The sequence below is a fragment of the Molothrus ater genome, chromosome 8 (assembly GCF_012460135.2).
Source record: "Molothrus ater isolate BHLD 08-10-18 breed brown headed cowbird chromosome 8, BPBGC_Mater_1.1, whole genome shotgun sequence".
NCBI classification, from domain to species: Eukaryota; Metazoa; Chordata; class Aves; order Passeriformes; family Icteridae; genus Molothrus; species Molothrus ater.
The window spans coordinates 17691027-17712406 of NC_050485.2; the positions used below are offsets into that span (position 1 = coordinate 17691027).

A 21380-nucleotide genomic window follows, 5' to 3' on the forward strand; every position below is an offset into this window, starting at 1 on the left:
GGCTGCTGAGCAGTAGGAATCCCTCGTTTCCCCCGCGCCGCCGGGCTTCGGCCTCGCCGGTGCCCACTAGTGTCCGCAGCCCGCCTGGTACTCGGCACCCCCCGCCCGCGGCAGCCGTCCTTCCCCGCACACAACGCAGCCTTTCAAAACGAAATAAAAATGCTCGTAGCGTCAGATTCCCTCGGTGCCTCGAGAATATCAGATTGTATTGTAAGACTTCGCGATAAGACGTAAGACTTCAAGGGAGTCTCCAAAGCAAAGTGAGGCACTGCCGAGAAAAAAATCACTATTTTTCCATAATGTGCACTGCCCTTCTCTAGGCTCTGACATATCCTATGATTGTGCAAAGAGAGATGGCCTGCTCATCTGCCTCCTCCAAAGGGCCCGACGAGAGGGCATGTTTTAATGCTAGGTGGGCGTATGTAAAAGCAAGGACACGGCTGAGTTCTCCCTCGGTCGGTGCTGGGCAGAAACACCCTGGGGAATGTGGGGCTGTGTCTTTGCCAGGGCCCCTTCCCTGCTCCTCCATCCCCTGCCAGGAGGGCTGGGCGCGGCGGGAGCTTGGGGGCCGCCTCTGCAGAGCCAGAGCCTTCTGTTTCAAACAAGACAGGTTTTCTGAGCGGCCTGAGCCCCTCCTGTGGCTTTCACACCCCGAGCAGGCCTGTCCGGCCCCAAGCCCGAGCGAGGTTTGTGTGGGGTCAGGAGGGGCGGGCCGGGCTGGTGACCCGGGCACTCGGAGCCATTTGATCGCATCTTGCTCGAAGGAAAATCACATCAAACACTAGGAGAGCTGACTGTAAGGTGTGCATCTCACCCTCCTTGGGGCACAGGTTACCTCAGTGTACTGTCTCACAGTGCTTCAAGCTCCCGTAAGGCAGGTGACCACATCTAATGGTTCCTTCTTACACCTTCTGTTGCTATTTGCATAAAGGCTGCAAAATTATAAATTCTTGCGGTATGAAGTGCAGTGGGAATTGTCCATCCCAGTTTCCTGACACCTGCATCCCAAATCAGGTGATGTTTCCCAAGCAGTGTTAGGAGATGCCACCACCACACCGGTTCCTGGGCGGGAGGTAGGATGCAGAGCTTCCAGGGTGGCTGGGCTGCTACCAAACCCCCGCTGCCCTCAACAATGCTGTTCCTTCGGCCCGAGCTGAATTTTAAAAGAGAACAGGAACTCTTGAGTTCATCCTCCATAATCCCTGTATCACAGAACACAGCGAGAGTGGTTCGCCCTCATTATTGGTATAAGATTACTCTTCAATTGCAGTGAAAATCCATCCTTTCAAAAGCATTAAAGGGTTGACGTTTCTTTTCCTGATACAAGCCCATATTCAGATTACACAGACACTAATCAAATAACCCGGGTTATTTCATTTGTCAACATGTTCATAAAAATCTTCTACCAGGCGTTAAAGGCATTTATATGGAACGACATCTTTCAAAAGCAATGTCGCTAGTCCAGATTTAGGGTATATTTGATTATGACAAGACGTTTGATGGTTTTATTTTGCATACCAGCTGTGCCACAAATCATTTCATACCTCAAAGTCCTAATTTTTATCCTGAGAGTATTTTCTACGAAGCAGTTGTTTTTATTTAAGCAGCTCTTGTCAATACCTGCAGCTCCGAGAAGAGCCTTCGATTCAAAAGCGTTCTCAGATGATCTAAAGGACAAGTGGGAAGGCGGCTTTGGAGATGGTTTTGTTTGGTTTATTTCGGCGTGCGTGTGTGTGGTTTCCCGCCCCCAACTTTAAAAGAAACTCCTCGGTTCATGGTACCGTTAGAAGGGGAATCCCGTCCACCTTGTGGCTCCCCCGCGCTGCTGTCCGCAGCCGCTGCGGGATGCCTTCCGCTCGGCCAGGGCTGCGAGCCCCCGCGGGCGGGGCGGCAGCGGCTCCCGGGGGAGGGCTCCGCCTGGCCGGCGGCGGGGGTCGGGGGCAGGAGCTGCGGTAGGCGTTTCCCGGGGTCTGCTCTGGGCGGGGAGCCGCGGCGGGAGGAGGGTGCCGGCGTGCTGGGGCGGTGCGGCGGCGGGGGGCTGCGGCGCGGCTGCTGGGGGGCCGGGCGGCCCCTGCGGTGGGGTGAGCTGAGGTGAGCTCTGCGCGGGCACTTGTCCGTAGCGGGATCCTGGCAGAGGGAAGGGGCGCGGCGGGACCCCCGGCGCCGCAGATCCCCCGTCCTCTGCCGCGGGACCCCCAGGTGAGCGGGGCCGGGGCAGAGGGGCCGGGCGGGGGTCTCGGCGCGGCCGCTGCCCCTGCAGAGCGCGGCGAAGCGGAGCAGCACCGTCCGTCCCGCCCGGGCGCGCTGCGCTCCCCGAGCCGCGGAGCTACCGGGGCCGGGCCGGGCCGGGGCCTGCGCGGGGGTCCCCGAGCCGCCCCGGCGCTGCCGCACGGCCGGGACCTGCCCGGGGACAGGGACAGGGCTGGGCTGCCACGGGCCCGGGAGTGGCCGGGGAGCAGGTGAGGGCACGGAGGTGACCTTTGCTGGCTGGTGCCTAGCCCTGGCCGTGCCGCCGCCCGCTCCGGTGCGGCTGCGAGGAGCCCGGGCAGAGCGGCCGTGCCCGCCGGGGCTGCCGGGGCCGTGCCCGCCGGGCTGCCGGGGCCGTGCCGAGCGGAGGGCGAGGCGGGTCCCCCTCGGCAGCCCCGGCGGCAATCGCGCTTTTCCTCCCTCCCGGCTCTCTCCTCTCGCCGAGAACTCTCGAGCATCAGTTGCTCTTTTTATTGGTTACAGCGCTCCTCAGCCTTCCAACTTCGACAGGTGATCAGAGCATCGTGGCTGTTCTAGGTACTTACCTAGGGTCTAATTGCTTTTATGAAATTGATGAACTCTGTTTGGAATAGCTGTCATTGTTATTCTCTGTGTGTGTGTATTCCTTATATCATGGATATTCATGTAGTAGAAATTTCTTACTTAAGGTAGGAGCTGCTATTGCTGTCACTTTAAAATGTCACATTGATCTTTAAATTTTCAAATCTTTATATTAAAAGGTTTTTGTAGGAATTCAGTCCACTGAAAATGTTTGAAGCATTTTAATGACTTTTTTTCTGTGAACTGATAGCTACTAGTTGAAAGAAATGTCAATAGAAACTTGCTGGAAGATCAGAGTTTTTAATAGTTTTGTATTTTTAGTATAGTTGCTTTCAAATAAAAAGCAGTTGCAGTCATGCATGAAATTCACAAATGAATAATCAATTATGTCTCAGGAGCTTTCCCTTATTTTTGGCTTTTAAAAATGTAACACTTGACAGCTTTTGTTACCATGTATTAAGTATAACTGGTACTAGAGAGAGGAATAGAGCAATTTATTTTGGCGGTAGAGTAATTAAATTTATGATTTTTAATGTATAAAACTACACCAAAGCAAAAGCTGTTACTTGAAAATGCAATTATTTTTTCGTATTCAACAATTTTCCATTATTTCAAAGCAAATTAAAGCTGCCTTATGGAACTCTACAGAGATATAATTTTCTAGAGAAAATAGTTTTGTAGCCATAGAAATATTAATGTAAAGTCAAAATATTTAGATCCTGTTAGCTGAATGTAATATAAGCAGATGAGAAAGTACAAAAATAAATTATGTGTAAGAATTACAGAGTGTACCAAAGATTTTGCAAAAGAAATTAGTTGGATAACTCCTAGTATTTACAGATGGATATTTCCATGTCTATAATGCTGTGATTCTGTTAATATAATTTTCCTGCAGCACAGTCTTATGTTACCTGCAATTGCTATTGATAAACACCAGGTCAAAGAACAAAATATTTTGTTGGAAAACAAACTATTTCAGGTAAGACCTGTTTTAATTTACAAAATCACTTTCAATTAAAAGGTTTCATTGTAGTGAAAAATAACTTATGTTGCTTCCCACAATTTCACCTTGCATAGTGTCCTTCAGCTCTGTCACTTGTTTTTATTGGAGTTGATATCATGTAGTAAGTTTGGCACAATTGTAAGTAAGATTAATGTAAGTTAATGCCACTTAGTACTGTTGAAGAAATCTTCAGCACCAGCCATGTGGAAGTAACTGATCTTTGTTTAAAAATATTTCTTTTAAAATACAAATTATGAACATGCAAAATCACAAAAAAATAAATAGGTGTATGTATGGCTTAAATAGGTATATGTATGGCTATATGTTCAGCTATGAACACAGGTATATTTGTAGATATATTTCCATCTTTATGTATGTGCTTACACACCGCATGTATATGCTTTTCTGTCAGAAAGAAACATTTGAACAGATACTACTTTTTTTTTTTTAAAGCTGCCAAAATCAATAGCAGGACTCTTAAATAGGATCATATCTTAATATATTTTTAAATTGAACCAGATAAAGTAACTTTGAAGAATTTCTGAAAAAGAGACATCAATATGAATTGTATGAAGAGGGAAGACAAGTATTTATGAATGTTTTCACAAGTTACACATTTTGGTTCAGTCTGTGTTTGGTTCAGCCTGTTTGTGTTTCATTCATGCTGTTTGTGTTTGGATCATGTTGTTTGGTTGGCTGTTGTTTCTCCATTTGCTGTGGCTGCATACAGGGAATGGTGGTTTTGTCTGCATGGATGCCCGGGTGAAGGAGCCAATGCACAGATCTATGTCAGAACAAATGTGTTAGCACAGATTACTGTGGTCAGGGCTGCTGTTTACGTGAATCAAGGATTTTGCTGAAAGCAGGCACACACATCTGTGTGACAAGTAACTTTCCTAGACTGTGTGACAGATGAATGGTTGACTTCTTTGTTCCCCCTCTCATGGAATAACATTTGCTTTCTGTTCTTTTTGGATGTCCCTGTAAAATTCAAACTTCCTGTGATGTTTCAGAGCATTATATCAATTGCTGAATGGTGAACAGTGCCAGAGCAGCAGGTGCAAAACCAGACCAAGTCTCTGAGGTGACCACCAGAACAATTCAGGCCTGGATATGAGATACTGTAAGCTCTGAACTGAAATGTATCCATACAGTGTATGGCATGTACAGCTGTATAAGCAGTTGAAATTATGTATTCATAACATTCACAGTTTGATATTCCTCAGTCCTGGCTGAAAAATTAAAATAAGCTCCCTTTATTCTACAGAAACCCAGTTTTTTCCTTTATCCTACAGAAACCCTGTTTTTTAGGTCTTAGGCCTTGAAACCACAAGAGTGAAGTGGTGGATAAATGCACTGCTTCAGTAAATAGAGCAGCTGTAAGCCAGTGAAGAGTCAGCCCTTCACACAAAAATAAAGTCTTTGAAAGCCAGTGGACTATGGAGCTGTAGTCATCTCCTCTTTATGCACAGGTGGATTGTCTGATTTATGAGTGACTTGTACAGCCCAGTACCATCCAACAGGGTCCATTAGATCAGACACAGTGCCAGACAGAAGCATTTATTCTGTCCTTGGGACCAACCCAACTAGAAAGGAATATTGACATTTTATGCATCATGAGGCCAAATTCCTAGACCCAGTCTGTTTGAGCTACCAGGATTGCAGAAAATAAGTGTACTTCATCCTTTCCAATGGATGCAGCATGTTATTACTGTTGCTCATTGTCCAGTTTGAAGTATCAAGAGTTTTCCCAGTGCTTGCACTCCATTTCTTGTAGTTGAGCACTGGAAGAGATGGAACAGAGACATCAGTGGCCCTGTTCATGTTCTGTCAGATTCAAAACCTTCAGCTAAATCCAGGGAGGCTTCATGGGGAACTGTGCAGAGACTGATGCATCACACATGGCAACAAGGGAGTATTAACCAGGCTTTCCAGCTGTGTGGGATAGCCCATTGCTTTCCTACCTACTGCATTTCTGGCCATGGAAGAGAGTGGAAGTAGAAATAGGTGTTCAGTGTGGAAATTCCAAAAACCAAACGGCAGCCCAGCACCCCATTGGTGCTGGGCTGCCATTTGAGAGCCAGTGGGGTGAGGGTATTGGGACTTGTTCAAATCACAGTTATTTTCTCATCAAACCAAAGTTGATGCTCAATCCCAGGCATTTTGTTCCTGGATATCGGGTAGAGACTGGAAAATGCATCCTCTTGGAGACATAATGTATCTTCATCTGCTTTGGAGAGGGATGTCTGTGTGTCTGTGTGGCAGCTACCATCAGGAGAGAGGCCACTTCAACTTCCCTATTCTCAGAGAAAATAAGAACAGACCTGAAAGCTTTTCTTTTAGTTTCCACTTCCAAATGGTTCCTGTGTGTCACGAGACTGGTTGAAAGCAAATGTGGAGCTTGAGGTATTTGTTCATTTCCAATCAGCGATTTTAGCTCTGTCTTCTTCATTATTCCCACAGAAGTCTGAGAGATTGTTCATAATAAAAAGATTTGGCAGTTTCATGATTCACTAGGCTGGGTATCCAGCCAAGATATAATGATGGTTCATCAAAAGCTGTCAGCCTACATTGCATGTACTGGGGATTTCAGATGATGGAAGACAATTTGAAGACCACACAGCCTTAAAATAGTAAGAACTGGAGAACTGGTCCCTGAAGGTATGGGGATGATACAATAACAAAGTCATGAGCACCCCATAAACCTGAAGGTCTCTACTTCACAATAAAACCTCCAAAAGGGCCCAGTTTCTAAAAGCTCAAACTAGACACCAAACTCCACACCCCGAGCTGCCTCCTCATAATTCCTGAACAATCTAGGCAGTGAGCTTCCCTGTTTCTACTCATTATTTTTAGGTACTTGTCAGGTTAGAGTTGTGCAGCTGCTGTACAGAGAAGTGTGAAGAAAGAAAGATGGGGAGGCCTGGAATGCCAAGGGAAGACCACTTCCATGCATCAGGCTAGTTCAGTCCTGATTGTATTCCATTCCTCCAGATTCTGTTCATCTCTGCAGTCAACAAATTCCTCCTTGATGCATAGTTGTATTTCCTTCTACTTCTTCCCAGATGCCTAGCTCAGGTAAGCACATCAGGCAAGTGTGACTGAATCATGCCAGGAGAACAGGGGATATGTTAGATGAGCAGTACATCAAGAGCAGTGAGGAACTGAGAAGAGAGGTACTCAAAATATGCCCCAACTGTAGCCCTGGACTGCAAAAAAAGGGTAAAAATTCCAGTTTCCAGGTTTAATTATTGTTCTCTCATTGACCTCATCAGTGCTAATTAGGCTGTTTTTAATGCATGGATGTGACATGGCTCACTGGAAGGAAAGAGACCTGTGGATCAGCAACCTTCTTGCTTCTCTGCAGGATCACCACTGGGATTCAAATTGTGACCAGTAAAAATGGGAAGAGGAAGGATCATAATCAAAGCTCAGAAATTCGGGGTGTGTTGTCTTATGTCCATCTCAAAGATGGACAGGTTGCTAAACCTGAGACTCAGAAATGAGTGACATATGAGTAGTTTTTTTTTTTTTAAATGCAGAGAAATTCTTTCCAAGGTAATCCAAGATCTTTGCATACTCTGCTAGGGATACAATATCTGTCTGAGTGATAGCAAACCAAAGCCCCAGATGGCTTTCTTCATCCCATAAAGGCTGGGAATGGCAACACATAGCTGTATCTCCAAGTGTTTTTGTACAATTTTCTTCATGTGTATGGGATTTTCAGCAGTGAAGGTGCAAAGAAATAATTTTGTGCTCAGAACGACCTGACTTGCACCCAAGCTGAAGCACATAAAGTTTGTCTTGCAGTAGCAGTGAGCTAAAAGACATTACTTCTTTAGACTTTTCATGCTTTTAAAGCACTTCTCAGCTTGTGATTGAATTTAGGAAACAGGGTTTGGTTTCAGGATTTGTTTCATGGGTTCCGGGATTATTTTTTAAAGCAAGAATTCTCCATTCTTTTATTTGATTCCCTGCCAGTTTCCTTCAGTTTTTTGATTTTTCTGCTTTGCAGTTCACAACTTAAATAAATGGAGAAGAAAACCTGGTATAGAAGAAAAGCAGTTGTATAAAACCCAAGAATAGATTTTCTCACTTTTCTATTTTGTATTCCCTTGAAATTTCCCTCATGTGTAAAGAATCCTCAGTTTCTTATAACAACAGAAAATAATAAATGCTGCAGACAGAACCACTCTGTCTGCATCAGCTCAATTCCTTTATTTTCTGTAGTTTATTATGCATGACACTGCACGTCTGATCATGGATTCCTCAGGCCAACAGACCTGCTATTGAAATCAAAGGCAGTTTTGGCAGTGGCACTGTCACAGGTTATGTGCTTCAGGGAAAATGCCATCACACTTTGGAGCAGAAAGGAGTAAGTTAAAAGGTGAAGGAAATGATGGCCCCAGTATTTAATATTTCTGTTTCATTTTTGCTTTCAGTTTTGTTGACATGGGAAACGCAGAGCTATAGTGTTTACATTAACCCCTGCTCTGGGGAAAGTCTGGAGTAGATACAGAAATGGTTGGGAAGACAGTGGGGTGATGGTTTCCAGGATCAAATACTTTGAATTATTTTTTAAAAGTATCTTCTGTGCCATTTTTTTTCCAGCTAGGATAATTGCTCTGAAAGTGATATAAAGACATGCAAATTAATCTACAGTTAAAATGGAAGTAAAGGTGAAAGTGAAGTAGTTACTGACAATTTTGAAAATCAAATTAATTTTTAAGAAATACTTTTTATTACCTGCTTGTGCTTTTGATTGTGAAGAGCAGAACTAGCTAAATAAGTTCTGGCTGAAACCGTTCCCCTCTTGCAAATGTGATTAATTTGTTTCCTTCCCACTTGCACAGTTGATCATAATACTGAGCAGGGCTACCAGTGCCTTTAGGGCCACTAAGAAGCTCCAAACGATGCCACAGTTCAGTATGGTCACTGTGGCAAGGAGAATCGGGTCATGTCCTTTGAAAACAGAATTCAGGGGAGTCCTTGCTCAACTCAGTGCATTTGGGCATTCTACATTTGGGAATTTCCAGACATTTCTTAGGAGAGCTTGCAGTGACATCTGAAGGCCATGCAGTAGAAAACCAGGGATCTGAAAATTCCTTTATTTTCCTCTCTGGTAACATGTTTTTCTCATGAGGTACAGGAGCTATGTAAACACATTTCAGGAAGGTAGAAGTTGTATCCCTAATTAGTTAATGGGATGCTATGCAAGTGCTAGGAAAGGGGGAGAGACTAGGAGAAGGCTATCTTTGGAGTTCCAGCTTGGAAGAACACTCAGGAAACCAAAAGCTGACTAGCAATTTGTGTGCTGTTCTGGAGGCAAGCAGGCTGGGAGCATTTGCTGTGAGCATCATCTATTTAATGTGCTTTTTGATGGAACATTCAGAATTGCATAATCCATAGGGAGTTGCCTGCCCATAGGTCCTTGTTCTTTGACAGATCTGTCACACTTCTCAGAAATCAAGATGCAAAATCCATCACTCAGGGACATGGTATATGTGTATCAGATACTGTCTGGGGGATGAAGAGTCTATTAAACAGCAAGTCCCTAAACTCATCCATATGAAGAATTCCCATCTGTGACAGATAGAATATGGAGAGTACCCATAACAGGTGATCTGAGTCTAATGTGCTACTAAAGCACTATAAATATTCATTTTATTTCAGCCTCAGAGATGTCTGTGGGTGATTCCAGAGGGATAGGAACTGCTCATGCAGAACCTGAGTGGGAACAGCAAGATCATGTTGTAGGTGGGGGGGTCCTGGGAAGCAATGGCACTCCCAGCTCTGGCAGTTTGAGGCAAGCATATCATTGCCTGCAGGATGCAGAGCTGAAGATCTGACCTTCACAATGAAGCCTGTGGTACAGTTCTGTAAACTTTGCTATGTAGTAGGAGAAGAGTGAATGAAGTTATATGTACAACAGCTAGTGAATCTGTAAGAAATGAAGGCACAGCAGATTTATTGCTCATTAAAGGAGGTAGCCAAAATGTGGAGATCAATGGCATTAAGACAAGAGTAATCCGTTGTGTGAAGTCATGGGGAACAGGCATTCTCTGTTATGAGAATTTTCTCTCTTCTTCACTCACTGGGAAGAATGTGAGTGATTCACCTACTTCAGCCTGTTAAATTATAATAGCAGGCATTCTAGCATATCTTCTCCATTTCTCATTATGAGTCCATTTCCAAGTTCTTAATTAATTTTCTTTGACTATGGAGACTGTTGGCAAAAGTGTGAGATTTGCATTGAAACCAAATTTTGTAATTAAACAAGAGCTCAAGTACTGGGTTCATGGTTTGGTGTAGAATTCTCATTCAGGCTCAAGTCTGAAGTTCCTGAAAACTTAAGGGAGGTTTTATTAAAAAAAACCTCTAAACATCTTGACTGTGGCTGAAATTTTGGCTTTAGATTATAACCAGATAAAAAACATGTAGAGATTCAAACTTACATCCAAATTGAGGGGAATTTCAGATTTTTCAGATTTATATTCTGGCCTATTTACACATTTTTTTTCCTAGCCAATTTCTCCGTCTGTTCTGAGTGTTGTGGGTGCTGCTGCTGTATTTCAGCAGCTCTGAGATCTCTGCTGGTGGTTTCAAGGTACGAGGTTTGCATTGACTATTACACAGCCTTCTGCACTGGCAGGTGCCACAGTGTAGTCACATCCTGCTGATCCTCTCTGGCAATCCAGCAGGTGCCCTCTATTTCAGTTTTCTGTGGTAAGGGCAGCAGCTACCAGAGAACCCCTACCACCTCTCACCTGTGCAGGAGGCAGGACTTGTTCCAGTTCTGCCCTGGATGAATCTGCACTTTGGAATGGAGACCCCTGAACGAGGGCAGGTCAGAAAACCCACAGGATGCAGCACATCCCTTTGCAGAGGTAGCAGCTCAGGTTTGAAAGCAGTACAGTCATGTTTGCTCACTGTTATCCCTCTGCTGGTGAGCTTGGCTTAGTGACAGAAGCTGAAATCTTGTGGATGCAGAGGGAAGAGCTTTCTCATGCTATTTGAAGACTGCAGAAAAAGATTCACCCTTTTTCTTCTAATGATGTTGCAGAAGATCCCCACTCTCCACTCTAAGTACCAGTAGCACGTCTTCAGCCAACACTGCGAAAAGCCAAGACTGTAGATTTAAATGACTCTCCCTACCTGACATAACCCTGACCAGACCCTGTCAAACCCAGTAGCTGAGGAGGCACCCAAGCTGCTGTTTGAGCAGAGGCTGGCAGAGAGAATGACCCACTCCGGAGAGAAAGGATTCCTGCCTGACAGGGTGCTCAGAACCTGGGGCTGCACATTGCACGGACAGCAGCGGAGATGGGGCTGTCCTGCTTCGTGGGACACTGTGTGATGCTGAGATGTGACACTAGATGGTGCATTCGCCACGTGATTGGAAAAGAGGGCTCTTCCCAGTGCCTTTGGAGCAAGCCTGACGGTCACTGTCCCATCTGCTGCGTAATCACAGCACATCCTTCCCACAGCTTTTCACAGAAGTGACCCTTCCATGCAAGAGTCAAATTTTGTGCTCCCACAGCTGCCAGGATGGCACTTTGAGACTTTGGCAGTTACACATGTAGGTTTGGGGGATTTTTTGTCCGAGCACATACTACGTTAACAAGTAATTTAGAAACAAGCAAACTTTAATGTCATATTGAGTTCAAGGGATGCTTGGGGTTGGATAGAGGGCATGTGTTATCCCAGTCTGGTTGTCTGGTTTAGGCCTTCCTCCTTCTGATGTTTATACATACTGAATGTCTGACCATGTATTTTATTATTTTTAGGGTAGGGTCTTAGACCTTGCCTACAAGGAATAAATTATACTGAATTAACTACCCTGATTTAGAAACTGATTTAGTTAAATCAGTGCAACTCTCCTGAGCACTTTATACCACTTCAGTTTAAGTCATGAGTCAGTGAGTAACAAGTCAATTCTGTTGGCAGAGAGTGAGAAAGATTAGACTAGGTCTTCAGCCCTTCTATCTCAGTATTTAATAGGCTAAGGCCTTTCAGGGCTTGTTGCTGTTCTCTTTAATTTTCTCTGCCTAATGGACCTGATCCAGCTCTTGATGGCGTAAATGAGGGGTTTTCTATGACCTCCAGCTGGGAGCTGGAGATGGCAATATCTTTATTAGAAACCCAGAGAGGCTTAGAATGACAAATAACTCAAGCTTGTCTTCTCCTTGCTACATACTGAGTTCTCACATTGTGGCTCATATTGCAGAAGTTGCATCTACAATGACAAATATATTATTCTACATTCAGGGCTGGAAAATTTATCCTCTAAAGAGAGGAATCTCTACTAACATTGTGCTAGGCGTATCACTATGCAAAGAGTCATAATCTGATTTGATTTTCTCAACAACAGCTGACAACATATACTTTGAGGCAGGATGAAAATAATTCTTTTGAGGAATTTCCACAAATTTTGTGCATTATAGTTGGATAGACTCAGGGTTCAGGTTATTCCTGGTTTCATAGCAGCTTAAACAGAAACTAGACTGATGTTGCACTCAAGCACAAAAAGCACAGCTTTTTCAAAATATGTTTCAAAAGTCTTGCTTTATTTTTTTGCTGTTCTCCTTCTCTACCTTTCTTCACACTTCTACAAAATATTAATAATAAGAAGGATATCTGAGAATATGCTTAAGAATATGCTGAGTTCTACTCACTCAAAATTTTGCTTATTTTTCCCAGATCTTCCTACTTCTGTCTGTAGAGAGCAGCGGTTGAACTCTTGGACTGTCTGCCTATTCCAGGAAGAGTAATTCACTTGTTTACAAACCTAAGACTTTGGTTTAGTGCAAACTTTCTCATTCTGAACTGGATGCTAATAAAGCTGTAAACTCTGTAAGCAACAATGTCCTGGCATACTCTAACAATTCACCTACAGATCCTGGAAATCTTCGTATTTGAAGTAGTGATGCCACCTTCTACTTCTGTCTCTGTGCCAAATGTGATTTCTTGTGGTTTTTACAGGTTTAGAATGGAACTTACCTCTTTGCCTAAATTCCTTTGGACAAGTGACAACAAGTTTCTGCATCACCATCTTCCAGACATACTGGCTACTGTTCATACCACACAAGACATCCCTGAAGAAGTTGTTTTTGGACCATGCATGCTCCAGAACACCCTGCTGGACACTGTAGCTTTCATTGCTCTCAAGTGTTCTGACAGACGGAACATCCACTATGTATTTAAGGTATGAGAAAAATATGAATGGGTAATGTTAGACCTATCAAAAGAGGTACACCATCCCTGAGAAGGTAACTTTGCAAGGGGTAGGTTTTTGTTTTGTTCAGCACAAGTAACAGCTCCTTCAAAGAAAGGGCCAGTGCATTTCTGATTTATGAGCTGTAGACTGGAAAGACCTAAGGAAAACTCTGTCCTTTGCAGGAAGAATACAAAGTCCCACTTCTATGCTGATAGTTGATGGCCTGCTTCAGATCTGACTTGGAATACGAGGGAAGAGGGACAAACAGTTCAGTAATCTCTAGTTCAGCTTTTTTTAGGACAAAGGAGGTTTATCAGGAGGTGTGACAGCCTTGTGAGAACAGAGGGGGAAGACTGTGGCATTGCACTGATTCGTGCAGGTGGTACATTCACAGCATTTATTTGCATATCTAGACAACTGCTACCCCAGTGTGTTCAGTTATCCTTACAAGTGAAACCACAAGGGCAGTCAGACAGCTAGCCCACACACACTTTGGGCAGCCACAACTTAACTGCTGTTAGTACATGGACTTCCTAAAGTCACTTTAGATCTGAATGTCTGTGCTACAGCTACACTTTTCAATCACTGTAGGGAAGGCAGAAACCCCTGGATTGTAATGGACTGTTAACTCTCAAGCTCTAGTTCCCCAATTTTTTTTTTTGTTTCATAGCCACTGTTTATCATGCTGATCACTTACCCTGGCTTTCTGGGTCTTGGAGTGCCTTTCAGTCACTGTTGGTCTAGAGGAAGACAGGGAGGTGTTTTACAGTGTGAGGAAAGCCAATTTCCCATATTCTGTGGCATGGATGGATCTGGGAGAGATCCAGGTTTGCCTAAGATTCCTGTGCTCTGGAGGAGAGAAATCCCAAGGCATATGTGTAATATGGAAGATACAGTAGTTGGGAGATAACCTGTTCTACACTTCTGATTTAAGCAAATTATGATGGAGAAGAAGAGGCTTCAGGGTTTATCTGACTGTTTTGAGTCTCTGGCACAAGTTTGCTTTCTTGGATGGTGTTATTAGTACTCCAGGAGGCCAACAAACTCTTTGGAGAGAGACCTGCCCTGAAGTAAGGCTTTATTTTTGGAATATTTCTGTATTTCTCCGGGGAGTTTTGAATTACTGTAGAGAGAGCCTCAAAGGTTTTCTTCATTGGAAGAGCCCTCTAGAGGGATGGCTTTAGTGTTTTTCTACACTTGAGCTAAGTAATTGCTATGCAGCAATGAAATTGGATGCCTGAGTTGGCTCAGCTCTCTGTCTTTTGGCAGTAAATACACGAAATTCAGTGCAAGTAGCTGTTTCAGATGCAATTGGTAGTCCCATATCCTGTTAACTACTCATAATTAAAAGTAAACCTCCCAGAAATCAGGAATTACCATTAGGCTCCTAAGTGTGTGTAGTAAATAATTAAAAATTCAATCATGATGCTATGTTGTCATCATGACACTGAAGTGCAAAACAAAAAACGAGTTTTGCTCTGCTGGGTGTAGTACAAACAGAACACACATGAAAATGAATTGGCAAGGTGGATTCGTTGCAACTGGGATTTCTGTTCATTATTGTTCATCAGCACTCCTGCAAGACTTTGGGGAATCTTATTTCTAACAAGGGTTTCATCATCTTGGGCTTTTCTGTTTAGACCAGAGGGGAACTTCATAATCTTTTTTTCCTAATTTTCTTGGAGACCTTAATTTGATCTCCTTGGCCCAGTTTGTACACTTGGGCAAAGAAGATGCCTTGGCAGCCATTGGCACCGGTAGCTCTTTTCACTGATTCCTCTGCCCCTTACAGTTTCTTGGGGGGTTTCAAGGAAAAGCCTTATTTTCTCTCTTCTCTTCCAGCATCTCCCAAGGGAGCCACATTCCTCCACAGCCCAGCTCTGACTGAGATGCTGGGCTGTGAAGGCCTTACCTCATATATGGGTGCAAAGGGTCCATCTGGGCGATCCAGGAGAGGGTGCATTTGACGGGTTTATAGTGTCTCTAAACACATGGAAAAACTAAAGCTGGTTCATGATTCTAGCTGGCAGCACCCAGATCTTACCTTACATCTGGTACTCCTCCTCACCTACTTGAAGCTGACTGAGCTCTTTCCCTGGAGTCCTGGAGGAACTGTGCTCCCTTTGACTTTGCTTAGAGCACCGGGTGGCTGCTCGGAATTTCTGAAACACAGCAACTAAAATATGACAGCCTCTGTCATAGCTGTTAGTTACAGCCACTGTGTGTGGGTGGGTGTTCCTGGGTTGCTGTCAGGCACTTGTATTTCTCAATCATTGTTAATTGCCATGGCATTTAGAGAGAACCAGTTTCAGGCCATGCTAATTTATTTTCTCTCTTACACTAAATAACTCTCATCCTAATGGTTTTTTAATGTTTCATTCTTGTATCCAAGCTACTAATGTGATCAAACTTTTCACGTAGGTAATAGTCAGTTAAAACCAGAGAAATAGTTAGCCAAAATACTGTTTCTGGTACCAAATACCAAAGAATGGCTGCCCTGCAATTAGTGGAAAACAAAGAGCTATACATTGCTTGGGGTGAAATTTAGATCATACTTGTCATTAGACATTTTTCATTTGCAAACTTCTTCCTTTCTAAACAATTACTTAGTGCTTCAAAAATTAGTTTTTATGCATATAAATGTTGCCTTTGACCACCCTGTGTTTTTAACCTTCAAGCTATGAAAATATTCCCTTTCAAATGTTGCAGAGGGCACAGACCTGCTGTGGTAAACACCAAGGAAAAACCTATAAAGAAATAAATAATTCCCTATTCCGTGTAATAAAGTAACTAAGATTGGAGTCACACACTGTGTGAGGAAGACAATGCCAAATGTTTTGTACTTACATTATTTACTTGTCAACCTGTGACTAAATGACTCAGGAGACCTATGGAGTAAAAATTATATGTGATTTAGGACTATGCTGTAATATACATACAGAACAGAAATTTAATTTGAGCAATAGACTTAATATTATTTTTTTAGCTTTTTAGTGCCTGACCTGAGAAATGTTTTTAAACTTAATTTGTTTGGTATATGTGCATGCCCACAAATTGAAAGCAAATCAACCCGTTGCAGCTCTCAGAAATTATTGAAAAAAAAAAACTGATCTGATGAGGTTTATCTGTTTAGATACCTTGAAATTAATTTAATTAATCCAGTAAAGGTAAAATATAATTTTATTTCTGAAAAAAAGAGAAAGAGATTATATAAGTGCTTCTTAGTTGTATATATTAAAATCTGTATTTTATGTAATCTAGCCAAACATATATGCAGATGTTTACTTGGGGTATTGAATCAAATAACCATAACTTTTCTTACACCCTCTGATCTATATCTTCTTATGTCACTGAAAAACTCCACATGCAACTGTCCTGAGTGTATGTTCGTTCCCAGTTTCACACCGCACTGATCTGCACATCTCTCAGTCCCCAGGTCACAGCACTGGCACATCTCCTGACTCATATCCCCTTTTCATATCCCAAGGATGGAGACCCCTTCTTAGAGAGGATCTCACCTCCTGTGCCTCTGTGATCCACACCTGGCACAGTCCCATGGGATGTGTGCACAGGACAGGGCTAGGGACTGACCAGCACAGCAGGCCTGGCTTTGCCAGGGGAGGCTACTCATGAACATTGGTGTCCCCTCCTCCTTCCCACACAGCTGCATTCCCAGAGCTCTCAGCCCCCACGCTGGGGAAGCCTTCTCCCTGGGATGCCTTTGGATTTGGTGACACTGGCACATGTGTTGGGCTCACAGCTTTGTCATCTGTGCTCAGTGCAAGGCAGAGACCAGGCTTTGTTCTTCAGTTGGATGCAAATCTTGCTTTGGGCCTCGAGACCTGTGACTTCCCTTCTTTGTGTCCTGTCTCACAGGTGGATGTTACATCTGTGCACAGTCCCACGGGACTGCCTTGGATGAGGCTTGTACAAGCAGCTGCCCATAGCAAGGAGCAGAACTTGGAAGCTTACTTGGAAAACAGTCAGTTATACTATCGCTCCACCAGGAAAATCAGCAAAAATGAGGAGCTGCTTGTCTGGTATGATGAGGAGCTTTCCAGCCTCTTGGGTTTCAATGAGATAAAAGCTCAGAGGCCCCAGAATGGTAAGTACTGAATTGCTGGTTGCAGGGGTCACTGAGGACAGAAGGGAGTCTGCATCTTCTTTAGTATGTGGTTGTCTTGTAATAACACAAAACATGTGCAAATCCTTAGCTGGTCTGCTAAGAGAAAAGACCTTCTGCTTTGAGGTTTGAGCTGGAGGCACGGATCAAGAAACAATTTGCCATTTTTAATGCCATTCTCATTGGTACTTTCTAGCAGAGGATGGTGCACTAGGGATTCATGCTGAAATTCTTGAGCTATGCAATGGAAATCTATGCACTTCAATAACTTAGAATCCTAAAAAGTCTAAAGTATCAGTTGGAAATAGGCCTTTTTTAGCTCATTGACAAATCAGGTATAGGCTAGTGTTCAGCTTTAATCTTGCAAATGAGCAGATCTTTAAAAATACATAACAAACCTAACAGTATTGCATGCAGCACAGTCTGCCTATTTAATGTTGGACACAGTGGAAATGAGGAAAAGAGCAAGCTTCAATTTCTGAGATGTTGCTGGAAATTCATTGCTCCAAAAGAAGTTGACCTAGAATTTGTTACAAAACTAAAAATCCAGATTACAGAGACACCAAGCAAGTTAGTCAGGTCCATACAAGTCTGATTCCAGCTGTCATTTTTCCAAATTTTACCTGGTTAGACTGGAAGAAAACCCTTTCTGCATTCCCTTTAGTTGATTTAAACAAATTTTATATAGATTTGTTAGTAAAGGCATAGGTTGGTAAAGATATGCATTAGCAAATTCATATGGTAATGTGCTTGTCTGTAAATGAGTATTAAATTAATTCAGACACATTCATAGCAGGAACTGACTAAATCATTCCAGCTGGTTTCAGTGTATTCTGTTAGTTTCTGTGTGGACACACACTGCCAGCCCTTTGGATTTACCAGGGAAGAGTGTAACTTGCACAAGAAGCACTATATCTAGACTCAAGACTTTAAACTCACAGGTATAATGCTCCACCCATTTCAGCAGCCTTATTTTCTTATAAAAAGTTCTGCTTCTGTAGTTTGTGAAGTGATGTAAGCTGTGATGAGTCCCAAATTAGGAATTTTTCATTCTACCCAACCAATTTATGAAGTTTCCTATGTATCCCAGGCCTCAGGTGCTGTCTGGCATCACTTGCATTGTAAAACTGCTGTGTGGTGAAATAATGTAACATGGATATAATTTACAAGGGTTAAGGTGTACCATATTTGTGTGTTGATTGCTGAATTTTGTACCATCTGTTCATGGGCAGTCAATCATCCCAATGAACCAGAGGTGCAGTAGGTCTGAAGACCACAAGGAAAGAGTGTTCCTTATTCCTCCTGCCCATCACTGGCATTGTTTCAATTTGAACATCATTTTCTGTGCCATAGACATTTGTGCCTTAAGGCATATAACAGCTTGCCAAATAAGCATGAGTAAGGGCTTCAGGCATTAAGGTTGGATGATTTTTGAACAATATTAAACTTCCAGAGTATCCTAAAAATAGAGAGTCATGTAAAAATCTTTGAATCCTGGTCTAAAACTCATTATTGCTTGGATACATAGTGTTTAACATTCATCCTGAATGAAAGCCAGTGACTTAGTTAAGAAATGTACACCCAAATCTGGGTTTAGACTTCAAATCATTATAAAGTCCAAATGGTTTTATCTAGATCATGGTGTACTGGCCATTTTATGTACTTTTATGTAATATAATTACATTTTATGTAATAAAATTTAGGCTTGAAAGTCTAAATGGAATATTTCTGCCAGTAGCACGGAAGCATGGAAGCAAATAAGAATGAACCATTTTGCATAGCAGGAAGGGACCTGATTCTGCCCTGGCATTAGTTTTACCATGTGTAACCTTGTATGACACAAGAGGGGTTTCTGGGTTTCTGGTTTTTTGTGTCAATGACAGGATCAGGATCTGCATCCACCCATGATTCCACCTTTGCAAAACTCATCACTTGTTGTTTGTTTCTGCAGAGTTGAGATGCCAAGAGTGCGACCGAGTCTTTAAATGTGAGCATTCCTATCTGTCCCATGTCCGCTTCCTCTGTGTCCCAGAGAAGAGTGCTCTGCTATGGAGAAACTTCCAGAACCCTAAAACTGAAAAGGGCAGCCTAGCTGAGCAGACCACAAATTTCCACAGCCTGGCAAGGGACCTGGAAGTCAAAATGGCAGCTTGTAAAGATGATGCACATGGTGTTATTGGAGAAAGGAGAGCGAAATCTGAAGAGGCTGAGAGCAACAGGAGCAGGAAAACAGTGCTGTTGGAGAAAACCAATAACTTGAGTGAGGAACGTAACTGTGGGGGCAAGGAAGAGGTTGGGGGAGAGCATGCATTGGCTGGTTGTTTCAGGAAGCTTAGTTCAGGGAGGCAGTCAGCTAGGAAGGATGCTTTAGAGCAGAAGCAGAGTGCTTTCACTGAGGTCAGGAGGATGAAAGAGAAGCTGAGGAATGAGAGACTGCAGGAGCCAGAGCAGGAGGATGGCACGGCCCCACTTGGTAAGGAGCAGGTGTCAAAGGAAGCGTTGCTGAACTCCTCTGGTAGTGCATTCTCCTTTGTTTGGCCCACCAGAGCTCGAGGAGAACAGAAGAGTGCTTTCAGCAAGCCCAGTAAGTGCGTAACAGAAAGAGCTGCAGTAAATTCCTCTCATCCCATGAGTGAGTCAACAAAAAGCCTGGGGGAGCTGTCTGGCTTCATTGCCACCGCAGACATCATGTGCTGCAGCAGTCTTCTCAATTCCAAGTTCTTTGTCAGTGATTTGTGTAATGCTCAGATGCTGCAGACAAGCATCACTCGGAGCAATGTTTTCCCATATACCTCAGAACCGTGGCTCAAGCAAGCAGGAGGAGAGTTACAAAACACCACCACCACTTCCTCCTCCTCCTCCTCCTCTTCCTTCTCCTCCTCCTCCTCTTCTTCCTTGACTCTTCTTCCCCCCACCTTCACATCCTTTGGAGTGGCTGCCCAGAACTGGTGTGCCAAATGCAACCTGTCCTTTCGCATGACATCTGATTTAGTCTTCCACATGCGGTCTCATCACAAGAAAGAATATTCCTCAAGTGAATCCCAGTGCAAGAGGAGGCGGGAGGAGAAGCTGACATGTCCCATTTGCCACGAGTACTTCCGAGAACGCCATCATTTATCCCGGCACATGACTTCTCATAATTAGAGCTGTGCAGGCAGATGTCACTAAGGGACCCCGCAGGTTGGATGAAGAAGGGAATGATAGTTCACTTAAATCCATTTCTTTTTGAGTTTACATTAATTTCTTTCAGGAAATCACTGTTTACAATAATTTATAATAGATGCTTTGCGAAAAAAATATTAAATGTTTACAAGAGTCTGTGTGGGTTTTAAGTTTTGAAAACTCAACCTAGCCCTTGTCAACCTATTTTTGAGGAAATAAAATAGTGAAAAGAATCCACATGCAGTGTTAATTTGCAGAGTAGGGACAAAATTATAGATTTGCAAACAGAGTTGTCTTTGCTTATATTTGATTTGCTGGTGTCTGTGCAGTACAACGTAAATACAGAAATAACAACCACCTAATTGAATGAGAAACCTTTAAGCATTAGAAAAATCAGAGCTTATATGTCAAAAGAGGATAAGTTACTATTTCTAGCAGAATTGGTGGACTCTTACTCCTTTATGTTAGCTGAATCAGCTCTCTTACCAAATTTTTAAGTTAAAAACTGACATCTTACCATCTCCTTGGCTTTGAAAGGGACCTGAGTTTTAGACTGTTTGAAATCTGTGATTGTAAACAACTGACTGGCAGACTGCCAAAGAGGATGGAACTTGTAAAGTAGAATATCCATGTTCTGTTCCAGGCTCTGCTGTTTTTGAAATGTCTTTTACACAGTGAAATCAACGTGGGTCTGTATCAAAATGTGAGCTGTTTTCAAATATTCTAAGACCTGTGTGACTTTAGTAGGCAGACAGATCTGATGGGAGTGGAGTTCAGCCTGTGGTTTTCAGGTTTTGGATATACCAAAGGAAGCAGGGTATCTGAGTTGAAATTAGCTACTGATAGATAGAATCTGCACAATTTAATTGTAGATGATAGGCTCTGTTCTGATAATTGCTAGAAGAGAAACACAAAATGATACAGGTGTACACGAATTGCACTGCATTGCACCACCTTGTCTGTCCTCTGGTTTCTACATGAGCCAATTCCACCTTTTTAAAAAAGAAAGTGGCATATTCTTTCTCTTGCCTGTCCATGAGACATTTTTCTTTTGTCTACTTTTTTTT

The 21380-nt window shown here is 43.2% G+C and overlaps 1 protein-coding gene across 2 annotated transcripts; it reads left to right on the forward strand.

Annotated features, from left to right (window-relative positions):
* The first annotated feature begins 3707 nt into the window (after positions 1-3707).
* ZNF488 (zinc finger protein 488) lies at positions 3708-20546 on the forward strand. Of its 2 annotated transcripts, XM_036385200.1 has the most exons (4): positions 3708-3787; positions 12794-13016; positions 16905-17133; positions 19103-20546. In XM_036385200.1, the coding sequence occupies exons 2-4, from the start codon at positions 12801-12803 to the stop codon at positions 20293-20295; spliced, it is 1638 nt and encodes a 545-aa protein (XP_036241093.1). In that variant the 5' UTR covers positions 3708-3787; positions 12794-12800; the 3' UTR covers positions 20296-20546. The 2 variants fall into 2 exon arrangements, with proteins under 2 accessions (XP_036241093.1, XP_036241091.1); XM_036385198.1 differs by lacking the exon at positions 3708-3787 and having other exon boundaries at positions 12544-13016.
* Positions 20547-21380: the final 834 nt, after the last annotated feature.

Excerpts from the sequence above, each read along its gene's own strand:
- ZNF488 (XM_036385198.1), top strand. The coding sequence starts at position 12,675 with ATGTCCTGGCATACTCTAACAATTCACCTACAGATCCTGGAAATCTTC. Across the intron at positions 13,017-16,904 it reads ACATCCACTATGTATTTAAG|GTGGATGTTACATCTGTGCA; the intron begins GTATGAGAAAAA and ends CCTGTCTCACAG. Across the intron at positions 17,134-19,102 it reads AGCTCAGAGGCCCCAGAATG|AGTTGAGATGCCAAGAGTGC; the intron begins GTAAGTACTGAA and ends TTGTTTCTGCAG.